Genomic DNA, 27671 nt, shown 5'->3' with positions numbered 1-27671 from the left:
TTTCTCTAAGTCACAATGACCTGAATTCACTGCTCGTGTGTTTTTTAAACAAACATACAAAGAGAAAAAAAAAATCTCTGGCGAATCACTTTTATGATTTTTCACTTTAATGTGAATGATTTGTACACTTATTCATAAGACACACAGATGTGTGGTTGCACACATTCATTAGTTCAACCAGAAATATGCTGAAAACTAAAATGACGGTTTTCCTGTTTTATAATCATGTATCATTGGATCACATTCACTATTTTCACAATGGCAGCAAAATGTCCACGAGGTTTGAAGGGAGAGCAGTTTCTTTCATTGAGTCTTCAGCTCATTTTGAACAAGTCCCCGGTCATCATGGCCACAAATTCTGAAAGAGTTCAAATAAAAATAATATCACGTTTTTGTCTTTTATCTCATATCTTGATATCTGAGGATTTTTTTTTTTTTTTTTTTTTGTAACAGAACTCTTCAAAACTCTGTAACTGAAATACAATCCTTGTTACAAGGAGCAAAAAAATAAAACCCCAAAACAACAACAACAACAACAACAACAACAAATAAACCAAAGAGAAAAGAAAAACAACAACAACAAAACAACAAAACACAGGTGTTTTCTGGATTTCCAATAAATGTTAATGTGTGACAGGTTAAATGAGTTATGGAGTCATGGAATCTGAAAAGTGACTTTTCAAGCTTTTTTAACTATAATGAATGTTGCATTTATTCTTAAGAAGAATATCAAATTTGTAGAAACATAATGGATTATCTTTATTTATTTATATGGACACTTTTCACAGAAAGAAAACAACCAGAAAGATTAAAAAGTAAGAATTTCTACAAAAAAAAAGTTATGCTGTAATATTAAAATGTACACCATGACATCTGTCTTCCAACAATAAATATATATTTTCAACCAAAGAAAAGTAGTTTTCGAGTGGTTATGGCCTATAATTTAGAACAGATACCTTCATAATCGATGGTTCCATCTCCATCTTTATCTGCCTCCTTCATCATCTGCTCTGCCTCAATCTCATTAAGCGGTTCCCCTGCGTTCATTAGTACATATCTGGAAATGAATATTAAATATAAAGGAAACATTAAAGTGTTACTAGTATAAAAAGTTTTAATGGTGTAAATAATTTATTATATATCAGTTTGTTAATGGTGCAATGGGTCAACATAAAGCTAATAAAGAATTTACTCATTCATAGAGGAAAAGTTTGTTTGACTTTTTCTTGGAAATATTATTCTTACTTGAGTGTGTTCCAGTCAATATATCCTTTGGCCTCTTTATCAAATACTTTAAAAGCAGCTCTGAGCTCAGCATCCTGGTTCTTGGTTCTTTCGTGGTACAGCGCCATTAGACCCAGAAAGCTGTCACAGTTAAATATCCCTTTACCTGAAATGTCACAAAAATAACCAATACAAACAAAACAACATTGTGAGTGTGCAGCACAGTAACTTTTGTTAATCAGATTTGTTGGATAGACAGATACAAACAGTAAATATAGACATACTGTACACAGAGAAGAAAAGTAGTACATTCAAGGGGATGTGATCTTTATATGCAGTGAAATGAAAGATAATCTAGGACAACACATCGCTCTTTAATGATAATTATCTAACAATAATTATCTACAATTATCTGCATCCTACCGTAGTGTATCTCTGAAGTCTTTATTTCCAGAATTGTCCTGGAAAAAGGTTTCTTTTAGACAGACAAATTGTTTAGTGATGTTACAGCATCTTCCATTTTCCATTTTGCAGGAAGGTGCTTTACAAATATGCAAAACAAAAACATTTCAGCTTAATTTTTAAAGCACCTAGATTGTTGTATTTGGGTGAAAACATTTATGTATATACAGCTGAGACCCAGAGATTTTAAAATGTAACTATGTTTTACAGCTAGAACAAACTCAGCATTAATCACAATTTGCTCTAAAGCAAACATTCTCAAATTTCTGCAATATGACTTTGATGCCAAAATAGAATTCATAAAAATGGCAGCATTATATTTGTTCTCTCAGTTCAGAGAGAGAGTATAGAGAAGGTTAATAGGAATAGGAAACAAGAAGGAAAATGGCAAATTATAACATAACAGATGACACAAATAGTTAAAATCTGTCAGCTATGAAACTTGACTTGATGTGAAATGAAGATTTATATCAGAGAAAGTCCATTGAAAAGAAGTCCACCTTAAATCAGCAGAAGGCAGAAAAGCGTGGTGCAGAAGATCAGTACTTTGATGGGAGATACAGTCCTCCATTTCTGTTCTGTTATGACTTTCCTGCATGATTAATAATTGCTATTTAAATATGAATTCACAGTGATGGCAGGAAATTATTATTAGGGCACTAAATATTTGGATTTTGCTAAAATTCAGGAAAAAAAATAGCAAATTTGAATTAGAGAAGAATAAATATCAATAACATCTCTGGTAAACAAATAACTAAATAAAGTAAGTTAAACTGGTCACAGAAACTGTGTCCATCAGTCCAGTTTCAGGATGTTTCATTTCTTTCATGGTAAATTCCAATCATGTCTTTGGATGACTGTTTGTGTGCGTGTTCGTGTACAACCATGAGTGCATCATCATCAGTCTTTTTATAGAATGAAGGCCACTTTACACAAATCACACATAGTGAAACACTGCCACCCAGTGATAAAGGTGGATACCTGCAGTAAACAGAGCAGAATACTGCAGTGTTAGATAATGTTTTTTTTTTTTTTACAGTATAATGAAATTTGGAAGATGTTATTCCCTTAAAAAGTTGCACATGAGTCTGCTTTATGAATCCTAAATCTGACTGGATTTGCACTTAAAACCTGGACTTGATCAGCGGCAAAGACTACTTACAAAGACATTAAGATTAATTTGATTTTATAGACATCTATTTCATCCATCTACCAGCACTTAAGCTAATGGTGATTGCCAACTCTGGCTAATGTGAATGGCCAGGCTATCATTACAGAACCTAAGTCAGCACTTTAATTGCTTACTTGGCTTGGGCTGAACTTGTGACAGATAAAGCTTCTACTTTATCATCACTTCCACATGCAGCCCAGAATACATGCAAAGCATTGCTTAAAAGCATTTTAAAGGTGTTGCTCATGTATGTAAGTAGAACCATTTTACATTATAACACGGTCAAATGCACCATCACCCCTGTGGCTGTATAACAGTCAATACACTGTCAATACCATTCACAAAGGTAGAATTTATAGCAGAACCGTACACTTGATTTTACGGGTATACATACTGAAGTTGTAATTCAAGTTTTATGCTGTTTATAATTGTAATTATATTATCTAAAACTTGATCAACGATAAGAATAACCATTGTTATGATTTTAGTTAAATGATTTTAAGAGAATTTGTTTATTTGCTTCCATAGTGTTGGGTGTTTACAGCTACACAGCAAGCTTATATTCACCATCTTTGTCCACATCTTTGGCCATCTGGCTGAGCTCTCTCTTTGTAGGATTGATTCCCATTAAACTCATCAGCCTCTCCAGCTCCTGCGTCTTCACATCTCCATTCCCGTCTTCGTCGAACATCTCAAAAACTCCTTTATACTCTGTGATCTGCTCTTGTGTTAACTTGCTGACCTGGAAGAAATGAGGGTGGTTGTTCAGGAAGCTGCAGTGTTTGATATTAGAAGTTAGCAGGAATTATTAAAGCTTCTGGAATTACTTTATGTTGAGCTTAATAGTGGTAATTAGATATATTATGTGAGGTTATTTCCTAGGTCAAGTTAAAAGGTACTCACCATTTTTTTCTGGTAATACAAACACGACTGAGGACAAGCACTGTGTGCACTGACAAGAGTTATAAAATGAGAGGATGTCTTAGCCTCATCGTAACTACACTTCTGATGCTCTTTCCCCAGAGTTTAGGGGTGCTTGCTTCAAGACCTTTTATGGCACTTAAAGGATGGACTAACTTAACACCCATGAGGGATATTTGGATACTGATCTCAAGCAAGAAATTTTATACACCATATTGGAAAATAACTAGTTTGGTAAACTTGCAATTAGTTTGAAAAAACACACATTATCATTATCAGTAATGATGCAGAAAGTGCTGAAGATAAGATGTCGAAATATGTAAGCAATAAAATGTATTTTCTGTGACCTCAACATCACATGTTCCACTTTTGGGAACTGCAATTAGCTTTCTGTGAACCATTAGCAGGTGTTTGTGCAGCCCCCAGTGGCTCTTATGAGAGCAGGCAGCCAAATAAGGAGGCACTTATCTACAAGAAGTTATTTCCAACATTGCAATGGGAACATTAAGAATTTCACATTTGTCAGCCGAAGGGAAGAGCTATGAATCTCTGTATGCCACATGGCTCCAATGATCCTGATGATGTGTACTCATCGAGTTTGAATGGAGATATGTAGAAAACCAAAAATAAAAAATTTAACATTTTAACTGGAAGTATTGGGACTTAATATTTACATTAGCTGATTGTTGACAATTACATAAATATATTCAAAAAATTTTAATTAAAATGTCATTTTTTCAATCCCATATTCTATTCTTGCACAATCATGATGGAACCTTACGTACTATTCATATTCTGATCCTTCATAGTATGGGATGGGTAATTTTTGACTCAGCTCAAGTTTCCCTTTATAATAAGTTACTATACCAGATTTTGAACCTCAAATGTATTTGACATCCATATATATCTTATCAGTCATTGATAAATGGGTGATTTATCCTTCATTAATGTTTCAGAGAGCAGAGAGTGTTTTCTTACACTATTTGTTTATAGAGAAAATACTTTAATAATCAAACTATATTATGATCGATTGTTATCTAAAACAGGAGAACAAAACAGCCATAATTATTTCTAGGAATTTTATTGAAAGTGAAGGATGCAGCAACATTATTGAATGGTATTATGGTATAATGGTCATTATAACCATTAAAACCATCAATCAGCACTGTCCATGAACCACATGCCCTCCTTTTCTGTCAGTTGTACACAATCAACTCTGCATTGAGTGTATTAGTCATAAAGCAAAACAACAAACTGGTTCAAATTTCAGATATTTCAAACTAACAAAACTGCAAAAAAAAACAAAACCAAAACCAAAACAACCCATTGCTTTTACAGCCCTTTTTTGTAGTGCAGAAGTTGCATCTCGCTCTCTTTTGTCCCCTTGTGACAATTGATTGTGGTACTGCAGACTGATCAGGGCTAGATTCAGACTACTGTGCTGCTGTGGCTGGTTTGTGGGGAAGGTGGCGTTGCCTTTGCATGACAGAAGTCACAAGGACTTTTCCTCCATTTTCTCTATGTTGTTGTTGTTTTCCTCTTTTACCACTTTCTCTTCCACTCACTGTCTCCAATTTCACATCGGAATAACACATCCAACAAATCACTCCTTCCACTCCACCAAATCAGTGAAATAGGGGCTCGAGTACTTAAGGTCCTATGAAAGCTGCCTTCCACCTCAGAGAGGACTATGTTGGGCAACCACTGTGTTGGTTGTGTGGTAAATGATGGGTTTGATTTGTTACTTTGTATAGGCTTGTTTGAAGGTGCAGATGCCCACCTGGGTGGGAACCCTGGCAAATGTAGCAACATGGTGGGAACACGGGCAGTTCTAGTGACAGTGTCACCGTCCCAATTGAGCTCTGTCCCCACTGTCCCAATAATAGAAATACACAGACATGCCAATTTATAGTTTCACTATTTCCAGATCCCCATATAATTTAACATAACATAATCTTTACCTTGATTTGATCCCCTCTAGTGACTCCTTTCAATAAATACGGGTCAAATTTGACCCAGAAGACCCTCATTGTGCAAATATTTCTACCAAAAATAAATAATTTTGAAATATTTCCATGTTTGTATATTCTGTGCCACATCAGGAAAAGTCATAAAACTTCAGGCTTAAAGAATGTCATTAGTGGTGTTTTTACTGATTTCAATTGTCAAAATGGGTCAAATTTATCCCAAACAGTATATAAGGATTAAGGCCATTGTTTGACTGAACCTCAACTGAAGTCAACCTCATCAAGTCAGTTACAAAACATAGTTCCTTTTAGATACAGTAACGTTTGGATCAACCTTGTGAAAGAAAGAATGAATAAATTATTATGCTGGTCAGTTTCACTGGCTGAAATTATCAGAATACATTAATTAGGTTCTTCTGGACCTACAAAACTCAGTGGAAAAGACACTTAACATGATGTATGAAAAGGTTTAATGTGTTTTTCAGTGATGGTGGTGGTACATTTGTCTGCAATTTACATACAGCTGCATTGAGAATTTGTGTCTACAAAGCAATATTGTTTATGACCACGCAACGCAATGCAGGAAAATGTTTTTCTTCCTGCTTCTGCATCTTTACAACCCAATTGATTTGCATGTCGTGGTTGAATGGTAATATCAAAATTCTGTTGACAAGCCATGATAAAGATAGTGTGATTATCAGACTCCACTGCCTTTTCATTTCACTTCATGTGGATGGCCTTCATTTTACCGACACTGTGAAGAACATAGATCAACGTTGTAGAAGAGGGTGGTCAAAAAATTGACAGAACTTTAAAAAGTAGCCAAATTACAGTTGAAATTGGCCAGAATCTATTCTTGGACTTGTATAAAACCAATTAAGGAAACTCAAGGAAATGAAGTTTGGAGTAAATTCACTATAAACCAATACATGCATCCAGAGATACTTCATTTAAAGGCTGGATAAATGACTCAAAATTATTAATGTCTTATGCCTTCTAATACTCTGTGCCTTGTTATTAATTTAACCTTGAGAATTGTTAGTTAACTACTGTTTAAATGGTCAAAAATACATTTTCAATCTCAATTTTATACCTTCACAAGTAAGAACATGCCAAAACAATGTTTGAATGAAAGCTTTAGTGATGTAAGATAATATTGAATGGTGAGGATATGGATGTAAGAAAGGGGATGAAATTAGGATTAGGAGGAAGTTATCAAGTACACTGGTCTGGGATAGATGAGCAGGAGGCCAGGAAGACAGAGACTGGGGGGATATGTCTCAGGTGTTGTGTCACTCAAGCCCCAGACAGTATCTAAACAACAGAGAGATGGTAAAGATGTGCACAGGACTGAGAGAAAGAGGGGAGATGGAAGAGATGCCAGGAGGGATGAGGGGACGAATAGGTGTGGGGAAGAACAGGGATGAATGAAGGAGTGGAAGTTTAATCAATGTAGGTAAGGGATGGGAGAATTGTTCGGGAAAACTGTGACAAACAGGAGAGGATGAGTTAACCAGGCAAAGGTGGGCTTGACACAGATTAGAGGTGTGGTTGAAGTTACCTTTTGTTCTTGAGCATGGAGGCCCATTCTTGACCTTGGAGAGTTTTCTTCTTTTGATCAACACAAATTCAGATTTAGTGGAAAATGTATCAGTCCCTTTTCACATCACTCACCTGTAAGCATTTATTTTTTTTAGTTCCAACCATGTGGATATTGCCTGCATTAGCATCTTTATTTGTTTGAGGTACAGACTGTGACAACATATTTTCACTTTAAGGATAATTGCGTTTGTCTATCCAGCAAACTATATGCTAAATAATAGTTAGTGTGTAGCACATAGATAATTATTTTTGTGCATTTCAGGTAAAGGGATGTTTAACTGTGACAGTTTACCAGCATTGTGTCACAGAAGAACCAATAACTAAATGCAGACGTCTCTCTTTATATTTACACTTTGGAGCATTTAAAAGAAGAGGTTGGAGCAATAATTTTAATCACATCAGAAGACAACCAGGTGTAAAATATTGTGCACATTTGTAACAACCATCTTTCTCTCTGTGCCTCTTTATGTTTGTCTTTTAACATCTTTGAACCATGGAAATAAGTGCTTTCACTTTAACATGTTATCCCTTGGATTTTTGTTTTTTGTCTGATAATCCATTAATAAAACAAATCAATCACTATTTCCTAGTCAGCCAGGGCCAGAAAAATGTTGTTGACAATGTTATTATTAGATGGAGCTCTGCTGAAATCACCACTTCCTACTTTAGAAGCTGAGTCGCGGCCTGACTGACGACTCAGCCTTTCAGTTAGGCTGGGGTTGCATTTAAACAGACCGAAAAACATGTTCTCCAGACTTTCAATCCACTCTTATATATATAATGCATTTGTAGCAAATGTGAAGTGCTAAACATTGCTCAAAGTGATTGATAGCAGAGGCAGCAGCCGCAGCAGCAGGAGCATCTCCAGCTGTAGATAAAAAGACACCAATCGACGGTTGTCTTCCCATCGCTGCTGCAGCGTGGGGTTTCCCAGCGCCGACTGCAGGGTTACCGCGCCCATCTCGTCGTTCGATGGCCGGGCGAGAGTGTTACTACGGAAAGGGCAGATGTTAAGCTTGGCAAAAGGGAGACAGTAGGCCGTCTTGTTGAATGAGGTATAGTGACTTTATAGATTAGCCTTTTAGTCTGCCTGGGCAGTGTCTTCAGTACAAGGCTGGTGGGTGTGATCCCCCCCCCACCTCCTCCTCCTCCTCCTCCTCCTCCTCCTCTTCCTCCCCTCCCCTCCCCTCTCCGGTTGGTTGACTGAGCTCCGTAGCTTGTAGCCTGCGTTCGGGAAGGGCTGCTCCTCGGAAAACTAACGCTAGCTGGCTAGCTAGTTAGTGAGCTAGCGCTGTGGTGCTCGTTGATGCGTGGATCGGAGGTATACGCCGTCTTGTTGTTTTCCAGTCAATGCCAAAACGCAAAAACAAACGCAAATTAAACCAGGTAAGGTGAAATAAAGCGACGATTATGCTGCTTTCACATCTTTTCACAGTCACCGTTAATACCATTAGCTGATGAATTGTTGGCGGAATTGAACTGCCCGGGGGTGGGGTAGCGATAGCTGCTGTTAGCTAACGTTAAGTTGGCTATTTTTTTTTTTTTAAATCATAAGCAAAGATTAATAGCTACAAGAGTGTCCGCAACGGCGGATAAGCAGATTTGCCACAAAACTTATATCCGCGGGACTGACTCATGTATTCAGTCAGTTGAGTTAACTACTGCTAATGTTACGAAAGCTTGTGGCTGCCGTTGAAGTAACGTTAATGTTGGCCGGTGAGGCTGGATGTCAGTGACGGCCCAGCGGAGGTGTTTCTCGGCCTAAAAACACGGCACTTGGGAGTGCTGGGCAGTTAATAGCCAGAAGGTAATTGGACAACTGTGGTGATAATGTTTCAAAGCTCATTTCAAGCTTCATAGCATTTGGTTTGCCTTGTAACGTTACTCGCTGTGTTAGATTTAAAGATGTTGCTGTCAGTTGATGATGACAGACTGGGTTGGGCTGGAACAATAAACGTCCCGTAAACAAATTAACCGCAAATATTGGTTATTGGCGGTAGCAGACCAGTCAGCATCACCAGTTAACTTGAAAATTCCCTACTGTGTATATATAACAGCTACACTTTATTAAGGTGAGTGGTAGCCGCGTTAACACCCTTTTTTACAAACCGAACTAATAAGTTAGCATATTACTGCCTCTGCAACGAAACGGCCGCGCCGGTGCACCGCCTTTGGTTGGTAACGTTAAGATACTGTCCACAGTTAGCTAACCGACAGTTCGGCGATGGATCGTACATTTTCTTCTACTTTGTGAAAAATAACCAGCATCTGTATTTGCATTTGTTGCTCACTGAAGTCAAACAGGCCATCGCCGCCCGACCTTGCAGTTTTTACAGGCTCGGGTCCACTGCTGGATTAGAGATCCAAATAAATATACCGGTACGCCGTAATTAAATCAACCGGGCACTGTCTGTTTTAACGAGATTGTTAGTATGCGAGTAAGTGGATTTCTGGAGGCCGAGCAAGCAGCGAGTTTCTCGGTTTACCCCACTCTGTTGGCTTAAAAGCTAAATACATAGCACTCCATGTAATTGCGGAAGAGCAGCTGAGTGTACCCTGAAGTGGCTGTGGTTACGTTATTTTGCATTAGATGCTATTAGCTATTTGTTTAATCTGTTATGAAATTCAGCGGGTCTGAGGTCGGATCGTTTTCGCTTGTCTACCGGACATTTCTTAAATCATAAGTGTAATCGTTACAAATAAAGTGACTGAGTACATTGCTTTCTGGAGTATTAGCTCTGCCCTGCCTGCAGGCCTACACTTAAAAGCCTGCTAGCAAGCTAACTAGCGGACAGAAGTCTGCAAGATGGCGTTTAGCTGCATCTTCTCAGATTTCCATCAGTGCAAGTCATATTGTCATTACATTGTGCAGCGGACAGTAAATGTAGGAATTTGATTAGATTAGTCCGATACTAATTGTTTAATACTTACTGCAACATCAGGGGGCAAATTTTATCATGTAAAATGTGTAGAGTCTCTGTAGACCAGCCTTCTAAACAAATTAGAGAAACAAACTGAGTGAAACAGCTATCCGGCAGCCATTCGAATACAATGCAAACTATGCTACTGTTGTAGGCAAATCACAGAACTGCACTAAGTCAACTATCAGTACACTGCACACAGAGCAAGGTAAACCTGAGCATACAAATCACTTAGGAAACGTATGTAATGTATGTATTGCGATGTAGTCTTAAATATTTATGCCATACAGTAGCTCAGTCATTTCTGTTATTGTTACTTTTAATTGTCCCAATTGTATGAAAAAAAATATTTTCCGAAAATGCAATTTAATCCCAGTTTATTAAAGCAAGAGTGGTATTAATTGTACCACTCCAATTAATACATACTGGACACATGGAAAAGATGGACTGTATTAGACTTTTGATATCAGTGGCAATGTGTAAATCCAGGCACTTGCTATAATCATGTTGTGTGTAAAAGAATTAAGATTAAACTCATCCTTTTATGATTGGGAAAACATATTTCTAATGCCTGGGTTGGCTTTGCCAGCTGTTTATGTTAGTGGACATGGATAGGATTAGAGCCTCGTTGACTGAGGATTTTAGCTTTTAGGATTATAGAGTTGCTCAGTGATATTGCTGGTTATGGTCTTTTTCTATGATCCAGCTTAAGACTGTGAAACATTGCATTATCATCTTTTAACAGTACAGATCGACTGTCGTGTTCTTTTAAGAACAGATGTATAGCTACCTATTGCAGAGAGAGATACATTTGTAAACTTTAACTAGAAATTTAGGAGACACGTTTGACTTCAGAGAGTAGCAGGCACAGACTGCCCTTAAGGGACCTGAGAACAGCTAGCGAGCTACAACTCCAGGCTGTTTGCCACTGCTCATTGTTTATCAAGCAGTCAGCTGACCCTGATCAGGCGCTTGGAAAGGAGAAGTGATGAGGCAGAGGAACTCCTTAACTGTAAGCATCCATAGAGGTCAATAGGAAATAATATTTCTTAATGTGGAATATTTAAAACTCAGATGTGTAATATTACTCCTGGCTATCTTATTTCCTGATTTAATGCTGCCGTTTTAGACTTTCCTATAAAAACAGTCAAATGACAAGAAATTGCATCTTGTATTCATTTGATTTTGAACAGTTTGTGAATTTTGCCGTTTATCATTGAAGAGCGTTTTCACATGAACCTTTCAGTTTTAACTCAAAAGCCTTTATTTTCATCAATCATAACCGCAACTAAAAGTAAAGTATTGACTTATTATAAGTAGCATCATTTTGTTGTATATGAGTCAATTAATCATTATTGAAACATTATGTGCAAAAAATTGCACATAACTGCCTAAACCCAAATGAAAAGACATTTTATACATCAATGTTTAATACATTTATTATGTTAAACGTAAAGAGAAAATGCACAAGACACTAATCATACGTTATTGTGGGCATTGGTAAACCTTCTTATCTGAAAATATAATTCAGCACAACTGATATAACTTGATTTTCATTGTCTCGTGCAAAAACAATTTACATCAGTTTGAGAAAAGTAAAGAATATAGTTTTAAAATAGCAACTATATTTTCCGAGGTTTTCAAGGTGAGAACAGCATTTTGCTGTCCCTTGATGATACCGCATAATAATTGCATTCCATGACACGTTTATTATAAGATTAATGAGTGTAAGAGGATAACCTGTGTTAAAAAGGTCGGCCAATCAGAGGGCCTAAAGGATACCGTAGTCAGGTACAGAAGATTTTCACTCTTGTCCTGAAACCTCCAGTGACATAGGCCTACTGACTGAAATACACCAGGTAAGGTGACTAAGAAGGCAAGGTTGGTTAAAGTGAATTAATTTCTATCTGTAATCTGTGTTAAATTTTCATTGAATTTTAGTTTTCTTTAGTGTAATTTTTTCGTATCGTGATGTTGAACTGTTACACGCGTAATGCGAATTTCTGTCATAGCAGGCTTTTATGAAGATAAAAGGGCCCATTAGTTACTGATAGATGGCAGCTTGCATAGATTGTAGTTTTTATAAGTGATGCAAGTGACTGTGTACTTAAACCATGTATTTTCTTGGTTGTAATTTTCCAGTGTCATGTTACATATCCTTAGACAGTTGCCTTTTGAAAGGAAGTTTGTCCTTTTTTTTGTTAAAGTTGATTCAACAGCGTTTTTACTGTAACTTAAACAATCCTAACTGATGTTGCATTTGGTCAAAATTGCATGCATACTATTTTTTTGGTTTGTTAACCAGTTTTCTGGGTGTTGTCAGAAATGGCGTTGTGTCTGATTCAGTATCATAGAAAAAAAAAAACTTGAGTATCATTTGAAACATTCACATTTGAACGTTATTATTACTAGAAATGTGTTTTGTAATGTACTTCCGTTCAACACGCTTGAATAATTAATTAGTTGGATCTGAGCACAGGGTTATCCATTTTCCAGGATAACTAGAGTTGGTAAGGGATCAGTGACCATGTTCACAAACTAAACCCAACTACTGACCTTATTCAAAATAAGACACTATATTGATTATTAGATGTTGATTATAGGTTGCTTGCGGTCATGTTGCCACCATGTTGTCACTTTGCAAAAACTGCTTTTTATTGCCAAAAATGATCAGACTTAGACTGCGCATATGTCATCAAGCAGTCGGATGCGTCACAGTATGCTGCAAAGTTGCTTGCTTTTACCATTTTTTTCTTCTGTTTTGTTTTCGTCAATTCAAAAATGCTGAATATACGGAGTATTGTTTTATAGAGTAATTGTCTAAATCAGTCTTTACAGTCCTCGCAAATGAAGCCAGTGTCTTGCTGAGGAGGAACTGTCCCGTCGTCGTCTTATCTGCTGTGATTTTTCTGGCTTCCCTAAAATGACTGTCTCGAAATGACTTTGAAAGAATATATCAGTTTGCTTTGATTAACGAGGTCGGGTGTAGTTCAAGGTATGTTTATTATATTTGGAGCATGCCGCTCGATCACGACTTTGAGTTTTTAAAAAGTGTTTTATTAGATGAACTTTTGAGAGTGCCTCAAGGCTTTGTATTAATATAAGTGGCTTATTGATCACTTGGCTAAAATTCTGAGTATCCCAGGGATTGAGGTCAACAGGATAATGACTGCTTTTCGGATCATTGGAAAGTCATGCCTTAACAGGATTTGTCTGGCAATCTAAATTGTGTGTCAGGATTATGTTAGTGACATTGAGGTGGGAAACTAAGGTTGAACCATGAACTGTACATATTATATATCGTATGTAAACAGTTAAGTCATTTGAAACGTCAGTGTAATCACTGACAATGAGATGGCTGAAAAGGCTCCAGCAACTCCCGGTTGTATGCGAGTTGGGTTCTTTGCTTAAAAAAAATATGACCTTGAAATTATAATTAAGATTTGTGTGAATGATTAAAGTGCTTCTCTCTATTCTTTTTTTAGATCAACAAGTGCCCCGGTAGCTGGAGAAAAGTAATTAAAAAAGCGGAATAAAATGAGTGAACTGGACCAGTTACGCCAAGAGGCAGAGCAGCTCAAAAATCAGATCAGAGTGAGTTTCTTTAAACACTTTCCCATATGCCATACCATCAATTATCATTAAAAATGGAGAATTTTTGCCCTAATGATTTGACTTTTCTTCTTTCAGGATGCCAGGAAAGCATGTGCAGATGCCACACTATCACAGGTAACATTTAACAAAGCAATCTTAGGTTGAAAAAGGTTTGGTCTAAATTCTGGGTTAATTTTGGCACTTAATTTTGATTCAGTTTTAGTCCTGGTCTGTTCTTGAAAATGTATATTAGTTTTATTAAAATTAGAAAAGACACACGTGTTGTACACATTTAGATTTCATCAGTGACAGTTTAGTCTTATTTTTGTGATGCATTTTTATTCATTTTTTTTAATCTGCCAAGCATTTTGAGGCTACAGCTATCGCAATCTTTGTTGTGTATAGTTACCATGGTTACAAGTATTGTTCTCATCTGTTGCAAGGTTAGTGGAAAAGGCACCGTTCACACACACTGTCCGTGTCACTTTGCTCTGCAGTAATTCAACAGACTGACTCTCCTCAGTGAATCCAGTTGTCACTTCCAGATTTTGTCCATTTGAACAGAAGCGCTTGCTCTGTTGTTCCTGTTGACCTAGCTTACCACAGCTAAATGTGCTCTCAGTCGCAGAACAGCTGATCATTCAGAAGCTGGATTCACTCACTTTCACTATTCACTAAAGTAGTGTTCACGCTTTGAACAACTAGGAGGAAGATTTAGACGTTCGACCGCCGACATTTATGCTGTAATTTACTCATTCCCTCTGATGGTAACACCAGAGATAGCCGACTGAAAGTAACATTACATCAGGCTTACCTTTTATAAATGTCGGCGGGCTGGCCGCATGTTTTTGTTCTCATTTTAGTTTTAGTCTTTTTTTTGTTGGGTGACGAAAAAATATTCTTCATAGTTTTTGTTGACAAGATTCCTATTGACAGTCAGAAATGAACCAGAATATATAATGTTTTGCAGATCACAGCTAATATTGACCCCGTTGGACGAATCCAGATGCGTACAAGACGAACGCTGCGGGGTCATCTGGCTAAAATCTATGCCATGCATTGGGGAACAGATTCCAGGTAAACATAATGGCAGAATTTATGACTTATGGTGTGTAGGGATGTTTTGTTTACATTGTTTCATTCTGTTTGTGCTTTATGTCAAATGTTAGATGCTGCCTAAACATAGCAGTCGTTTATACTGATGCGGTTAATACTCCATTACTTGAAAACAGCTGTTTGACACATTCAGTTTTTCAGCAGTTTGGCAGACATCTTTATCCTCTTGTCCTTATTCCTTTTTTTTTTTGTTTAAGATTCTAGCTACAAATAGATTTTGTCCAATGATTTGGATGTTGTAGGGGTATAATATATTGCTGCTCTCATTTTTGTAGGCTCTTGGTCAGTGCCTCTCAAGATGGCAAACTCATTATTTGGGACAGTTATACCACAAATAAGGTAAGTCATGTTTTTCGAGGGGGATTAATGTAGTAGTGGTTGAATCTGCACTGTTAACAATCATCTTGTTGAGATAGATCAAAGCTTACAACTTGTATAGTAGATTAGACATGCAGTGAAGGCGCGTCACTGTTGTCCTCTACATGCAAATAAATGAAAAACGGCTGCATTTTCAAAACTTGCTGGCAATGTAGATACAAATTAATGATATGGACCTGGTCTCTGACACTCTGCTTTAATGACATTGTATGTCTTTGTTCAGCTTTTTCATATTGTTCCTGTATGCAACTATTTTTGTGGATCTCATTAGATTACACTAGAATTAGGAGGCGGGAAACTTAACTCCTCCCAGGTTTCATTCATTTGGAACAAATTAAAAATCGGTTGCAGTTCAGCTGAGAATAAAAGGTATATGTGGCAATTGTGCTCACTTTGCACACCCACAGACAGGAAATTTTAAAATACTCAGAAGTTCTAGTATATTGAAGCAGCTTTTTTTAATGGCACGGAAAAAATGTACATTGAACTTGATACGAGGGGATATCGGGGGGAATTAAAAGATTAAAGGGTCGTCCTTCCATTGTATCTGTACACCTGCTGAGAGGATTGCAGGCTAGATTGAGGTCAGAATTGTATATCGGATACATTAATGCCTCACAAAGAGAAACACTGCCAGTTTCAGCATTCGTTAAATTAGGCTACCACATTTAGCTGTCTGTGAGTGTCGCTAAGTAGCAGCTCATTGATCGAAATGTATGATCAGGTTTCCGTCACAATGGAAAAGATGCGGGCGTGATCATACAGAATACTGTCTAATGCCCAAAAAGTACAAGTTTTGTGTTTGTGTTCTCCTCTCATTTTACTTGCTCTTGATTCTTGGGATGTTAATGCTCCACTCGGTGACCTGGTGTGGATATCACTTAAGTCGTTTTAGCTTTGGGGCATAACGGCAGTGGGCTTCAAAATAAGAAATCTTACATTAGAATTAGTTAGACCTTGAAATGTATATATCAGACACTAGTACCTTCAGGTATGACAGCGGTCATGGATATTGTACAATCCTTAGTTAGAGTGGCATCCTGGTTTTAGAGAATCTCCATACTGCTTAAATGGAGTCATTTTACATTTTTACTAATGACTTTTTCAAAAAAGGCTGCTCTTAAACATTTTTTTTTTGTTACCAGATTAGTAAAACTGGCGACTCTAACTTCTAATTTTCTTAATTTTCTTTGTCAAAATTTGTATTTTTGTGTGTGTTTTCCCCTTTGTTATAGGTTCATGCCATTCCACTTCGATCTTCCTGGGTCATGACTTGCGCATATGCACCTTCAGGAAATTATGTGGCCTGTGGTGGTTTAGACAACATCTGCTCCATTTACAACCTGAAAACACGCGAGGGGAATGTACGTGTGAGCCGTGAGCTCGCTGGACATACAGGTATATGATTTACTCTCTTGCTTTTTTTTTTTTTAATCATCTGTCACATAATTTCTTAAGCAAATTACAAAGGACTGGTTTATATCATCACTTTGTAGTCAGCTGAAATATCTACAGCTATTATAAGATTGTAAGGTGTACTCAACATTCTGATGCTACACTGTTTGCTGCATGTAAAACCATTTTAAGAGAATTAGCAGATCATTGGTGAAACATAATTTTAAAAACGTATTCATAAACATATTTTTGCAACATTTATAGGAAAATTTGAACAGTTAGTTGAAATGCAGTTTTTACCTTTCATCTAATTTTCCATTTCTGATAATGAAGAGACTGGGAGCCTAGAGATGGAAAACAAATAGATAAAGCCGCTCAGAAACATGTACCTAGAAAATACAGAACTACTGCTGGCAGTACAGCCGCTTATCTGAGCAAAAACCAGTTAATACCAGTGTCTCTAATTCCCAAAATTAAGATGTTTATGAATCTAGAAGCTTACTTTTTTTACTGTTACTAATGCTGATTACACATATTTGTACAAATATGGGAGTGCACTACTAATTATATATCGTGACATGCAGTAACATATCGATAACTCACCTATTGATTCTTTCAATATCAGGATACCTGTCCTGTTGTCGCTTTCTTGATGACAACCAGATTGTTACAAGCTCTGGCGATACCACTTGGTGAGTAAAAGGATCGCCTACATGGAGATTCATTACTGAGTTATTATCAAATTAGCATATTTGTGCAAAAGGTAGGAAGTTGGAGAAAGGGCTTATCTTAATCCTGTATTTTGTTTTTATAGTGCACTTTGGGACATTGAGACTGGCCAGCAGACAACCACATTTGCTGGACATACAGGTGATGTCATGAGCCTGTCACTGGCCCCTGACGCGCGGTTATTCGTCTCTGGTGCTTGCGATGCCTCCGCTAAACTCTGGGATGTTCGAGAGGGCATGTGCAGACAGACATTTACTGGCCATGAGTCTGACATCAATGCCATCTGTGTAAGTTACTCAAAAAAAACCAAACAAACATTAAAACAGTATTTCAGCTATTTTTTTGTTGAAATCGCACTTTGTGTATTCCTTCATTGTACATTAATGATTGATTTCTCTTCTATAATTTTCAGTTCTTCCCTAACGGCAACGCCTTTGCCACGGGCTCTGATGATGCCACCTGCAGGCTGTTTGACCTGCGTGCTGATCAGGAATTAATGATCTACTCTCATGACAATATCATATGTGGCATCACCTCTGTTGCATTCTCGAAGAGTGGCCGTCTTCTTCTGGCGGGATATGATGACTTCAACTGTAACGTGTGGGACACACTAAAAGCTGACCGTGCTGGTTAGTAGTTGAAGCATGCAGTCGAATAACTAAACCCTTTTCCTTCATGTTACAAAAATAATCTTGGGTGAATAATAAGATGTAAGATGGCTACATATACTGAACACAAATAGATATTAATGTTCAATATCATTAACCTGTTTACTTGCTTGTTTTTAGCCCTGTAGACTAAATTACAACTGTGCTACTCTTCTAGGTGTGTTGGCTGGACATGACAACCGTGTTAGCTGCCTGGGTGTTACTGATGATGGCATGGCAGTTGCAACAGGATCCTGGGACAGTTTTCTGAAGATCTGGAATTGAAGCCTGAAGGTTACATTTCTTTTTAATTGTTTCACATTTTCTTACATCCGCACCAAAGGCTGTTCCTAGCAAAACCCGTAGTTGCACTTTTGCTGTAGCCTCATCTTTTTCTTGGCTGGAGTGGTCACCAGTGTGCTCTTGCACTACTTGTGTCCGCTTGTAGCTTCGAGAGTTGTGTGTCCAATTAAATGTCTTTCTGTTTGTTAGTCTTTCGCTGTGCTGCTAGCTTGAATGGATCTTTGCTTTTTCTTTTGACCTGTGAAATCAACATTCTCCTCTCTACATTTTCAGTAGACAAACATCAGGAGGGTAGCTGTATCTAGTATTTGTTAAGCTGTTTTTTTTGTTTTGTTTTTTTTAAGATTTTGGAGATGGTGCATTTATTATTGGTCAATTGGTGCACCTCAGTCATTTTCAACCTCTTACAATTGACAGTTATCCCACAGAGGAAAAAAAACATTCCACAACTTCACTCAGATTAAAGTACTTCTTTAAAACATGAAACAGAACAGCTTTTGCTGGCATAAAATGTAGAAACTGTATGTTTTGTTATACTTTTACACTGAATTCCCTAGAGAGAACTGGAGTATATGATTTGGTGAAGAAAAAATAAACGTAAACTCACTTTGCAGCCTAGTTGTAGATATACATTGAACAGTAGCCCCCTCCCTACATTCTTAAGTCAATCTGTGTGATTACGTAGCTTTTTGTTCAGTCTGACTTTTCCAATTACAGTCTTAAATTTACACTTGACAAGAGGTTAAATCAGCAAAATGTTAGATCAGGATAGGTTCGTTAAATTCTAAATTTAAGTCTCTTTGTTTCCCAGATGTTCTTTTAACTCCAAAGTTGACTGGAAGACCATTACAACTTCAGAATGTTCACAGCATCTTCTTCAACACTGTTTAAACTGACTTGGACACCACAAAAACGAAGGGAAACCAATGCCTTTCCTACACAAAGAAGAGCACAATTGTTTATCACCTAGTTAAGAAAGGATCTCCTGTGGTATCAAATCAGAAACTTGTGCATTCCTTCTTGGACCATTTTATGTTACCTTGAAAGAAAAAAACAACACTATCATCCCATGCAAATGTGTGCGTCTTGAAAGCAAATGTTGGAGTGTAATTGTACAAATTATTTAACTTTTTTTTTTTTTTTTTTTTTTTTTTTTTTTTTAAAGAATTCTATTCTGATGGTTTGTTATTCTTGATGGCTTTCTTTTTTGTCATATTTCTTTAGTGGTTTTAGATATGTTTGAATTACAGCTTTGTCTTTCTAATCCGGTTAAATCATATAAAACAGATGAGAGAAAACATGCAGAAGTAAAAAAAAGCTTGGATCATATTACACGAGCAGCTTTCAAAATGTCCATGATGTATTTATATACTAGCTGTTTTTGTTTCATCACAGCCTTTGCACATGAAGAAGCTTTGCCTCTCAACTAATACTATGTTAACTAACCAAGCACATGCTATAAGTTATGAATGCTCATTCCAGTACAAAAGGAGTTATTACGAGTAACTTAACCAGTTAACCCCCTTAATTCTTGTACATGCCTTTTGGGTGGGAAGGGGTGGGGTAGCAAGGTAGGTGCTGAGATAATTGGGGCATGGCTGGATTTTATTATATGGATGGGGGGGATTGTGTTTAGTATCCACTTTGAGTGAAACACCTCACCTGACTAAATAGACACTTCCTTTGCTTGGGACTGCAGTTGCAACTCTGTGAATGAAATGTACAAATCAATGTCTGAAAATAATGGTCTGATGTTTTAAGTTAAGACATTTAATTTTGTCTGCCATGAGTTAATTTAGATGTGCATGCTGTAGACTTGCTTTCAATGGTGCAAAAAATCCTAGATTTTTTTTTTTTTTTTTTTTTTGGTTTCTGAAAAGGAGAGTAACCTATTGATTGAACTTAATAGAAGCCAATTTTTTTTGGCTGAAACTCTGCATACATCATGTACTAATACTGGTAACGCTATGCACCAGAGTGAGCAAGAATGGAGAAAGACTTAATATTGACTGCATACTTAGTGTAAATTATGCTTACCAGTTCTATTGATGCCAATTTTTGTAATAATTATAACAATCATTGTGAGAATTCTATCCTTGACAAGTCCTTTTCTCTCCTTCAAATCTTCACACTCAATGGAACAAAAACATCCTCACAAACTGTCCATACTAAAACTTTTGTACATTTTTTTTTCTTGGTCTTAAATTGAAAATCAGAGCATCTGAATGACAACATTTCACTGTATACAGAAGCACTTTTGTTAACGTTGTGACATATTTTCACTTTTCTTTTTTCTGCGATGATGTACAATAAATGTGATGTATTCGTGTGTGGCCACAAGTGAAAATGCAATTCAACTGAGATGGATTCCCTTTTCTCTTTCCATTAATATTATAGAGCTCTGCACCCTTATGTACCTTTTCACTTTTTGTATTTCATTTCAGTCTGTTGGTGTTCCACGGTGAGCTGGATGCAAGATAGATACTGTACTAAATTGTACTGTTATTGATTGGAAAATGTAATAAAAAGCTGTTTGAGATCGCTCTTGTTGTTGAGTTGAATCCAAAATGTTTTTTTGAATGTATGATTGGCTGATGTAGCCCAAACTTAACCTCTTGATCTTTTTGATGTGCCGTCTTTGTAGTCAATAGATAGTACCAGTTTATTCCAAGCATATTGTATAAATTGACTTATAGATTCTGAGAAGGCCAAATAGTTGTGGCCGGGCTTTCTCAATTTCTCATAAAACACTTTGTCAGCTCATTTAATTTTGTTCAGGCCTAACTCATCCATACTAGTAACTCCAGTTTTGTAGATGATTTGTTTGGTAGTGTTGGTTTCTACTCAGGCCTAAACAACTCACATATTTTACTACCATATATTTTTACAACAAAGTTTATGATTGTCAGAAAAGCTGCACTTTAAAGTATTTGCAGATAACATCTGTCTATTTTTAATTTAGATTTCCATTAAGGTACAGCTCAGCCATTAAATATTTTCAGGATGCCTTAACAGTTAATCGTTCATGGCATTGGAACATTAACCAATGTTTAACCAATATAGATGACCGGATAACGTTTTTAGACCGTTAAATTGATAAAATCCCCAAATCAACCACTTAACCGATTTCTAACAGGACGTTACTGCAAACCGTCCTGAAGTCCTGTAACCCATAACGTAACCCTTGAACAAATACTTCTGCCACTTCTGCACATTACTGGGAATCCTGTGACAATAGCAAAATGTTGTCTGATGGTAACTCTTACATATCAAGTTGTCTTCTTTTCAGATAAAACTAACTGACCAAAACGGCTGACTCAGCAGCACAGCAATGACTGTTTACATAAACATATTTTCCTGGCAGGCAGCTTGTTCTCAAACACCGCGGCCGTTGAGTCGATATAATGGTGATCATAATACGATATAGGTAAATGTAGAAGATTATAAATTGTTATCCGAGACATTTCACTTCATGGAATGCAGTCCAAAAATTTTTACGTGTTATTTGTTTATTTTAAAGTTAATATAGCTGAGCTGGACCGCCATCTTGCCATCTCTTTCTAACCGTGGATCCAACGGTGTTGTTTTTTCCCCACCCGCATTCTGGAGAGACCCGCCCCTACTCTGCCTCTGATTGGCTGTGATCTTTCAAGCATAACAAGCTCACTCCTCATAACTAAATTTAACCAATCAAAGCAAGGAAGGCAACGAGTACTAGCCAATCAGAGGAAGAATAGGGCGGGTCTTCGATTAAGGCGGGTGGGGGGAAAAAGGCGATCCAATGTAGAATAGCAACGAACGGAAGCCGCTGGTTGGGCCTCCTATATTCCGTTACGGGAGGGGGGCAGTAAAATTAAATAATTTAGCAACAATTCTATTTCTCAGACAGTTTTACACGTTGTATAAAATTAAGCGCATACTGTATTAAAAATATCGTTTTTTAAAATGTTAGGCTTCCAAATGACTTGTTACTGCCTATTTTAACGACAAACACTTTTAAGGGTTAACCGCCATAAAATGAACCCGCCCAATCTAATGACGTATTTCCTCCTTCGCTTAGATAATGCCATTTTCGAAGGCCTTACATGGTGGCTTCAGTTTTTCGCCTCGTGTGAAGAAATATTCCTCTAAGCTGTATTTCTTAGTTTGCATTTTGAGGTCAGACAAGCCTTTTTTTGTTGACTCCGTCTGACCTCTTTGGTGAGCGTATGCGTTTTTGAAGGAATCGTTTTTTTGTCGGATTAGTTAGTGGGGAACCATACGCAGTTTTCTTTAAGAGGCACATTTGCTCGGTCGTCGTCCGGTGTTGACGACACAGATCTCCCCGTCTGGTCCCAACGAACAAAGGAACAGTGAGGCCGATGCACTCTCGTTAGCGAAATCGCAGCTAAGTATTGTTTATGGACTAATTTAAATGTAAACGCACCGTAAAGGCATTTTTTTGATATTTAATTTTATTTAAGGCGTACTTGCCTGAAAATTTAACTAACCTATTAGCCCGACTCATTCAGTCCTGTTAGCAACATCAGCTAAGGTTAGCTGCACTACAACTGCTAACATTAGCACTGTTTAGATTCGAGCGAGAAGTTTTCTTTTTTTGTGGAAAATGGCCGAAGTGTACATTCGAGTGGCAGAGGAGGAAAATGAGGAGCCCATGGAGATCCCGTCGGAGGATGACGGCACTGTCCTGCTCTCAACGGTGGCAGCTCAGTTTCCAGGGGCGTGCGGCCTGCGGTTCAGGAGCCCCGTGTCTCAGTGCATGCGGGGAGTGCGTCTAGTGGAAGGGGTCCTACACGCTCCAGAGAACGGATGGGGGAACGTCGTGTATGTGGTGAACTATCCAAAAGGTACGCAAAGACACTTTAAAAAAAAAAAAAACACTATTCCAATACTTTTATGATAGGACAACCAGAGGTAACGTTATTTATAATTCATGATGTAGCTTAGCTTCAGCACGCTGAAAATAGACGAGAATGACATGACGCGTAGTTTACCCACGCCCACAAATGAGTGCTTTGAGGCGCTAAAGCCATTCACAAAATTAGCTCTTTTGTTTACACTTAGTTGCCTGTTTTTATTTCTATAAACCTAACTAAATCTAATGCAGCAACCCTGCATCAAATTAAAGCTCTATCAATATTTTCATAAAACTGTCATAGAGGTATTGATTGAACTTGAGGCTCATTCTGGAGGATGTAAATTGTGGTGCTACTGAATCATATTGTGTTATAATGAAGTGTTTCTAATATATAATCCATCTCACTTAGCTTAACTCATTAGAGCTGAAATAATCAATTTGATGTGCGACAATCACTAGTAATTTTGATAAGCAATTAAGCAAACATTCATTGGTTCCAGCTTCTCAATTGTAAGTATTTGAAGCATGTCATTGTCAAATATGATGAATAACTAAATAAGTTTGGGGTTTGGACTGTTAAGTCAGACAAATCAATATTTCAGTATGGCAACCTGGGCTTTTTGAAATTGTGATGGGCACTTCCCAATATTTTCTGGCAGATTAAGTAATAATGAAAATGATAATTAATTGCATTTTTACACCTCAATGTAATGCAATCCAACTCAACAGCACTACAGAATTTGGACTTCAAAAATGACCAAAGTTGAATCAACATCTCTAAAACAGTTCAAACAAAAGTGTAACATTAAACTTTTAGTTTATTTTTATTATTTTTATTTTTCAGTGTATTTTGAAACTGTTAAATAAGTCTGCATTAGTTTTAGCCAGATGTACCTAAACTGGCAACTGAGTGTAGCTGCTAAACAACTGTATGATCATCAAAATTCAGTGAATTATTTAAGATGAGTGTTAATACCCACCTTTGACTAAGTTCCCTGGAGAAGTGGCCACAATACACTTACTGCAAAAATAATTTATTTGAGGAACAACAGAAACATTAGAAAAATATTGATATTTTGCTGACAGTGTAAATGGAAGTTTGTTCTTGGAATATGTAGTCTGCTGTTCTTGGCCAGTTTTTCTAAACAAAAAGTCATATCTGATGGCTGTTTGTCTGGTTAAAATACAATTAATTTCTCTGTGTTGATCACACTTTAGACAACAAAAGGAAGATGGAAGAAATTGATGCCTCCTCTGCTGTGAAAATGAAGAGAGGGGATATGAAGACATCTGATCTGATCGTATTGGGTCTTCCTTGGAAAACAACTGAGCAGGACCTGAAAGACTACTTTAGCACTTTTGGAGAAGTCATCATGGTTCAGGTATAACATTCATAATATTTAATAAATTACATATTGCATATTTACATTGGGTTGTGTGTGTGTTGACGAATGACCTTCAACGTTGGATTTTTTTTTCTTCCTTCAGGTTAAACGAGATGCCAAGACTGGAAACTCTAAAGGATTCGGCTTTGTGAGGTTCACAGAGTATGAGGCTCAAGAAAAAGTAATCTCCCAGCGCCATATGATTGACGGGAGATGGTGCGACTGCAAGCTCCCTAACTCGAAGGTGAATATGGTAATGTCCATGCATAAACCCACACACCATGTGAATGAACACAGTGTTAACGGTGTTTTTAACACCATATAACCTCTTGGTTTTTTTTTCACAGCAGGGTCCGGATGAGCCTCTGAGGAGCCGGAAAGTGTTTGTAGGCCGTTGCACAGAGGACATGACCACAGACGACCTACGACAGTTCTTTATGCAGTATGGAGAAGTCACAGATGTCTTCATCCCCAAACCATTCCGTGCTTTTGCCTTTGTCACATTTGCAGATGATCAGGTATAGTATGGAACATGTAGAAATTGGCTTCCTGTTTGAGCAGTACTCGTGCTCAGCTGATCTGATTCATGTCTTCTTCCTCACAGGTTGCCCAGGGTCTCTGTGGAGAGGACCTTATTGTCAAAGGCGTCAGCGTTCACATCTCAAATGCTGAACCCAAACATGGCAATAGGCAGTTTGATCGTACAGCGCGGTTTGGGAATGGTTTTGGAGCTCAAGCATTTGGTAGCAGCCGTAGTGGGTTAGGAAGCAGCACTAACAGTAGTCTGGCAAATTTTGGTTCCTTTAGTCTGAACCCTGCTATGATGGCTGCTGCTCAAGCTGCTCTGCAAAGTAGTTGGGGGATGATGGGCATGCTGGCTAGCCAGCAGCAGACATCCACCTCAGGCAGCACCTCCAGCGGAACAAGCTCTAGTAGAGACCAGAGTCAGTCTTTCAGTACAGGCAACAGCAACTACGGCACCAGCTCAGCCAGTCTTGGCTGGGGAACAGGGTCAAACTCTACAACCAGCGGTAGTGGGTTTAGTTCAGGTTTTGGGTCCAGTATGGAGTCAAAGTCATCTGGGTGGGGTATGTAAGTTAAGTGTTTGTATGGTAAGTATTGTGAGAAAGATGAGTCTTTTCAAAATTTATTTCTGGTGTTAATGCGTATCTGAAAACTTAACACTTTTGTGGAAGATGTTTTGTACATTTGGAAAAAAATGCTAAAGATTTAATTTAGAAAGTGTTGAAGTGAATTGTTTACCAGGATGTCTGACTAAAGTGCTATTTTTGATGTCTCATTTGTTTGTATCCATTTCAACTGGATTCTCTAATGCATGTATTGTGAAATGTGATATAATCATTTTGAAACTGCATGAATGTTTGTGGTTCACCATTATCCGGCTTTGTCATCTACTTTAAAAGGCAATCTTGCATTGGGAAGAATCTGGTTGAAACCTAAATGTTTTAAGTGCAACTTTATTTGCAGTCAAGTTCTGTGGAAAAGCCTTCATTGAAATCTCTTCTGCAGTTCACCTCTCTTCCATTTTCCTGTGAGGAAGCTCCTCTTTGGCAGCATTCTTGGGGTGATATCGGTATCATTCTCCCTCTTCCCACCTGTAAATGCTATGCCATCAAAGAACGGCTTCACTCCGCATGTTCTAAGAGACGGTGGGTGTTTTCACTTTTATCCACTTTTAAAAAATGGAGAGAACTGCGCAACTGACATTTTAAGAACTGATGAGTGCGATTGAGGATGGCTTGTGGCGAAGAGTGAAGCGATGAGTGAGCGAACGGAGAGACGCGTGAAACGGACTGGTTGTGCGGTGAAAGAGCCCAATTTGACTGCTTTCTGAGTGTGTGAGTGGAAGCTGCAGATGCTACGAGCGCCTCCTCTAACATGGACATTCTTTAATTAGTACTTCAAGATTTTTTTTTAATCTTTGCAAGTTTTTCCTTACTCTTAAGTATGTCGATCAAATGCAGAAATATCAAAATGTAGTGGAATGTTGTGATTATTTGTATTGCTTATATTATCTGATTTGAATGCTGTATGGTGTGTGCTTTCATGTTATTGAACTGATCTGTAAGTATGTACTTGATGTGGATGACACCTGCTGAAGACTCTGGGGGACGCGAGTGCTAGTGTGAGAACGTGGAGTGGTGTGTCCAATGGTTCCCAGTAGCTCTTTGATGTTTGTGAGGTGTTTTAAAAACATGTCAAATTAAGGGAGTTCTAATAAAGTTCATTTGAATAGATGCTTAGTTGATATTACTTGAGTCAATTTAAAAAACAATCTAATTCGATTCACATATCTAGGGACCTTGGGCTCTGCTGGTCGAGGTCTCCGTTTGAACCCTGACTGAAGTCTGTTCTGAAGGACGAAGACGGAAGTTCCAACACTTTCAGTGTGTGGCCTTCTCAGACATGACATGGGGTAGTACCTGTCTTTTTGCTGCTTGTGATGGCTTGTCAGAGTGAATTATCCCTTTTTGATTCTTCACACCTGCTTATAAGGTTAAAGGGAAGTTCTTGTTTTGATTTTTAATGTCAGTGGACAAACTCTGCAATGTGGCATCACCTTTTTCAAACTGTCCCCAATTTGGCTAAAGTAATAAGGAAACTGCCACATTGCTGAGTCTTGGAATAGTTGAAAGGTATTTTTTTAGGTAATCTTGTGTTATGAGTAGTTTTCCTGACAGTCAACCTGAGGTTTACCCATGTGTAAAACACACTTAGATAATTAAACTATTATTAACGCATTTAGTAGATCAGTCTTAACCAATCCAAGATTTTGAAGTTGGCTTCAAAGTTCTTCATAACTTTTGTTGCCAAATGCACTATAATTTGACATTGCATCAGCAGGTCCAAGGACAGATAAGGTTAGAAAGTTATCCCAGTACATAATACACTGTAATATGACATAAAGCAAGATCTCATGCTGTAGACTTTAAATGCATAATTACCATGAAATAATGACTGTGGCACTTTTGAAGAC

General features: G+C 37.6%; 3 protein-coding genes across 15 annotated transcripts; 2 read left to right on the top strand and 1 right to left on the bottom strand.

Moving 5' to 3' along the window:
- Window positions 1-128: 128 nt before the first annotated feature.
- Window positions 129-17095, bottom strand: LOC121894244 (calglandulin-like). Of its 2 annotated transcripts, XM_042406711.1 has the most exons (6): window positions 17052-17095; window positions 7307-7356; window positions 3425-3599; window positions 1246-1390; window positions 957-1057; window positions 129-358 (listed from the first exon to the last, which is right to left on the bottom strand). In XM_042406711.1, exons 1-6 carry the CDS (start codon window positions 17056-17058, stop codon window positions 315-317), a joined length of 522 nt encoding a protein of 173 aa, XP_042262645.1. In that variant the 5' UTR covers window positions 17059-17095; the 3' UTR covers window positions 129-314. The 2 variants fall into 2 exon arrangements, with proteins under 2 accessions (XP_042262645.1, XP_042262646.1); XM_042406712.1 differs by lacking the exons at window positions 7307-7356; window positions 17052-17095 and adding an exon at window positions 3761-4522.
- Window positions 8231-20973, top strand: gnb1b (guanine nucleotide binding protein (G protein), beta polypeptide 1b). Of its 7 annotated transcripts, none has more exons than XM_042406707.1 (12): window positions 8231-8402; window positions 12022-12127; window positions 13754-13862; window positions 13959-13997; window positions 14833-14939; window positions 15254-15317; window positions 16592-16754; window positions 17377-17443; window positions 17566-17767; window positions 17893-18109; window positions 18306-18421; window positions 19242-20973. In XM_042406707.1, exons 3-11 carry the CDS (start codon window positions 13806-13808, stop codon window positions 18410-18412), a joined length of 1023 nt encoding a protein of 340 aa, XP_042262641.1. In that variant the 5' UTR covers window positions 8231-8402; window positions 12022-12127; window positions 13754-13805; the 3' UTR covers window positions 18413-18421; window positions 19242-20973. The 7 variants fall into 7 exon arrangements, with proteins under 7 accessions (XP_042262641.1, XP_042262639.1, XP_042262644.1 ...); XM_042406708.1 differs by lacking the exon at window positions 8231-8402 and adding an exon at window positions 9446-11280; XM_042406705.1 differs by lacking the exon at window positions 12022-12127 and having other exon boundaries at window positions 8232-8402.
- Window positions 20974-22464: 1491 nt separating this feature from the next.
- On the top strand, window positions 22465-27595 carry tardbpb (TAR DNA binding protein b). Of its 6 annotated transcripts, none has more exons than XR_006095506.1 (6): window positions 22465-23277; window positions 24507-24670; window positions 24777-24926; window positions 25021-25191; window positions 25278-26343; window positions 26993-27595. XR_006095506.1 is itself a non-coding variant. In XM_042406699.1 (6 exons), exons 1-5 carry the CDS (start codon window positions 23037-23039, stop codon window positions 25767-25769), a joined length of 1218 nt encoding a protein of 405 aa, XP_042262633.1. In that variant the 5' UTR covers window positions 22465-23036; the 3' UTR covers window positions 25770-25785; window positions 26204-26931. The 6 variants fall into 6 exon arrangements, 5 of the variants coding, with proteins under 5 accessions (XP_042262633.1, XP_042262634.1, XP_042262632.1 ...); XM_042406699.1 differs by lacking the exon at window positions 26993-27595 and having other exon boundaries at window positions 25278-25785; window positions 26204-26931; XM_042406700.1 differs by lacking the exon at window positions 26993-27595 and having other exon boundaries at window positions 25024-25191; window positions 25278-26931.
- The last annotated feature ends 76 nt before the right edge of the window (window positions 27596-27671 follow it).

This window comes from Thunnus maccoyii, chromosome 3 (assembly GCF_910596095.1).
Source record: "Thunnus maccoyii chromosome 3, fThuMac1.1, whole genome shotgun sequence".
Lineage (NCBI taxonomy): Eukaryota > Metazoa > Chordata > Actinopteri > Scombriformes > Scombridae > Thunnus > Thunnus maccoyii.
The sequence above is the reverse complement of the archived record's forward strand: the minus strand, read 5'-3'. Positions and strand labels throughout refer to the sequence as shown.

Coding starts and splice junctions, on each gene's coding strand:
- gnb1b (XM_042406707.1), top strand. CDS start 13,806: ATGAGTGAACTGGACCAGTTACGCCAAGAGGCAGAGCAGCTCAAAAAT. Junction 15,318..16,591: donor ACAGTTATACCACAAATAAG/GTAAGTCATGTT, acceptor CCTTTGTTATAG/GTTCATGCCATTCCACTTCG. Junction 17,768..17,892: donor CTGACATCAATGCCATCTGT/GTAAGTTACTCA, acceptor TATAATTTTCAG/TTCTTCCCTAACGGCAACGC.
- LOC121894244 (XM_042406711.1), bottom strand. Junction 3,600..7,306: donor TCCATGCTCAAGAACAAAAG/GTAACTTCAACC, acceptor CATTTCTTCCAG/GTCAGCAAGTTAACACAAGA. Junction 1,391..3,424: donor CAAAGATGTGGACAAAGATG/GTGAATATAAGC, acceptor GTGACATTTCAG/GTAAAGGGATATTTAACTGT.
- tardbpb (XM_042406699.1), top strand. CDS start 23,037: ATGGCCGAAGTGTACATTCGAGTGGCAGAGGAGGAAAATGAGGAGCCC. Junction 23,278..24,506: donor TGTGGTGAACTATCCAAAAG/GTACGCAAAGAC, acceptor ATCACACTTTAG/ACAACAAAAGGAAGATGGAA. Junction 25,192..25,277: donor TCACATTTGCAGATGATCAG/GTATAGTATGGA, acceptor TCTTCCTCACAG/GTTGCCCAGGGTCTCTGTGG.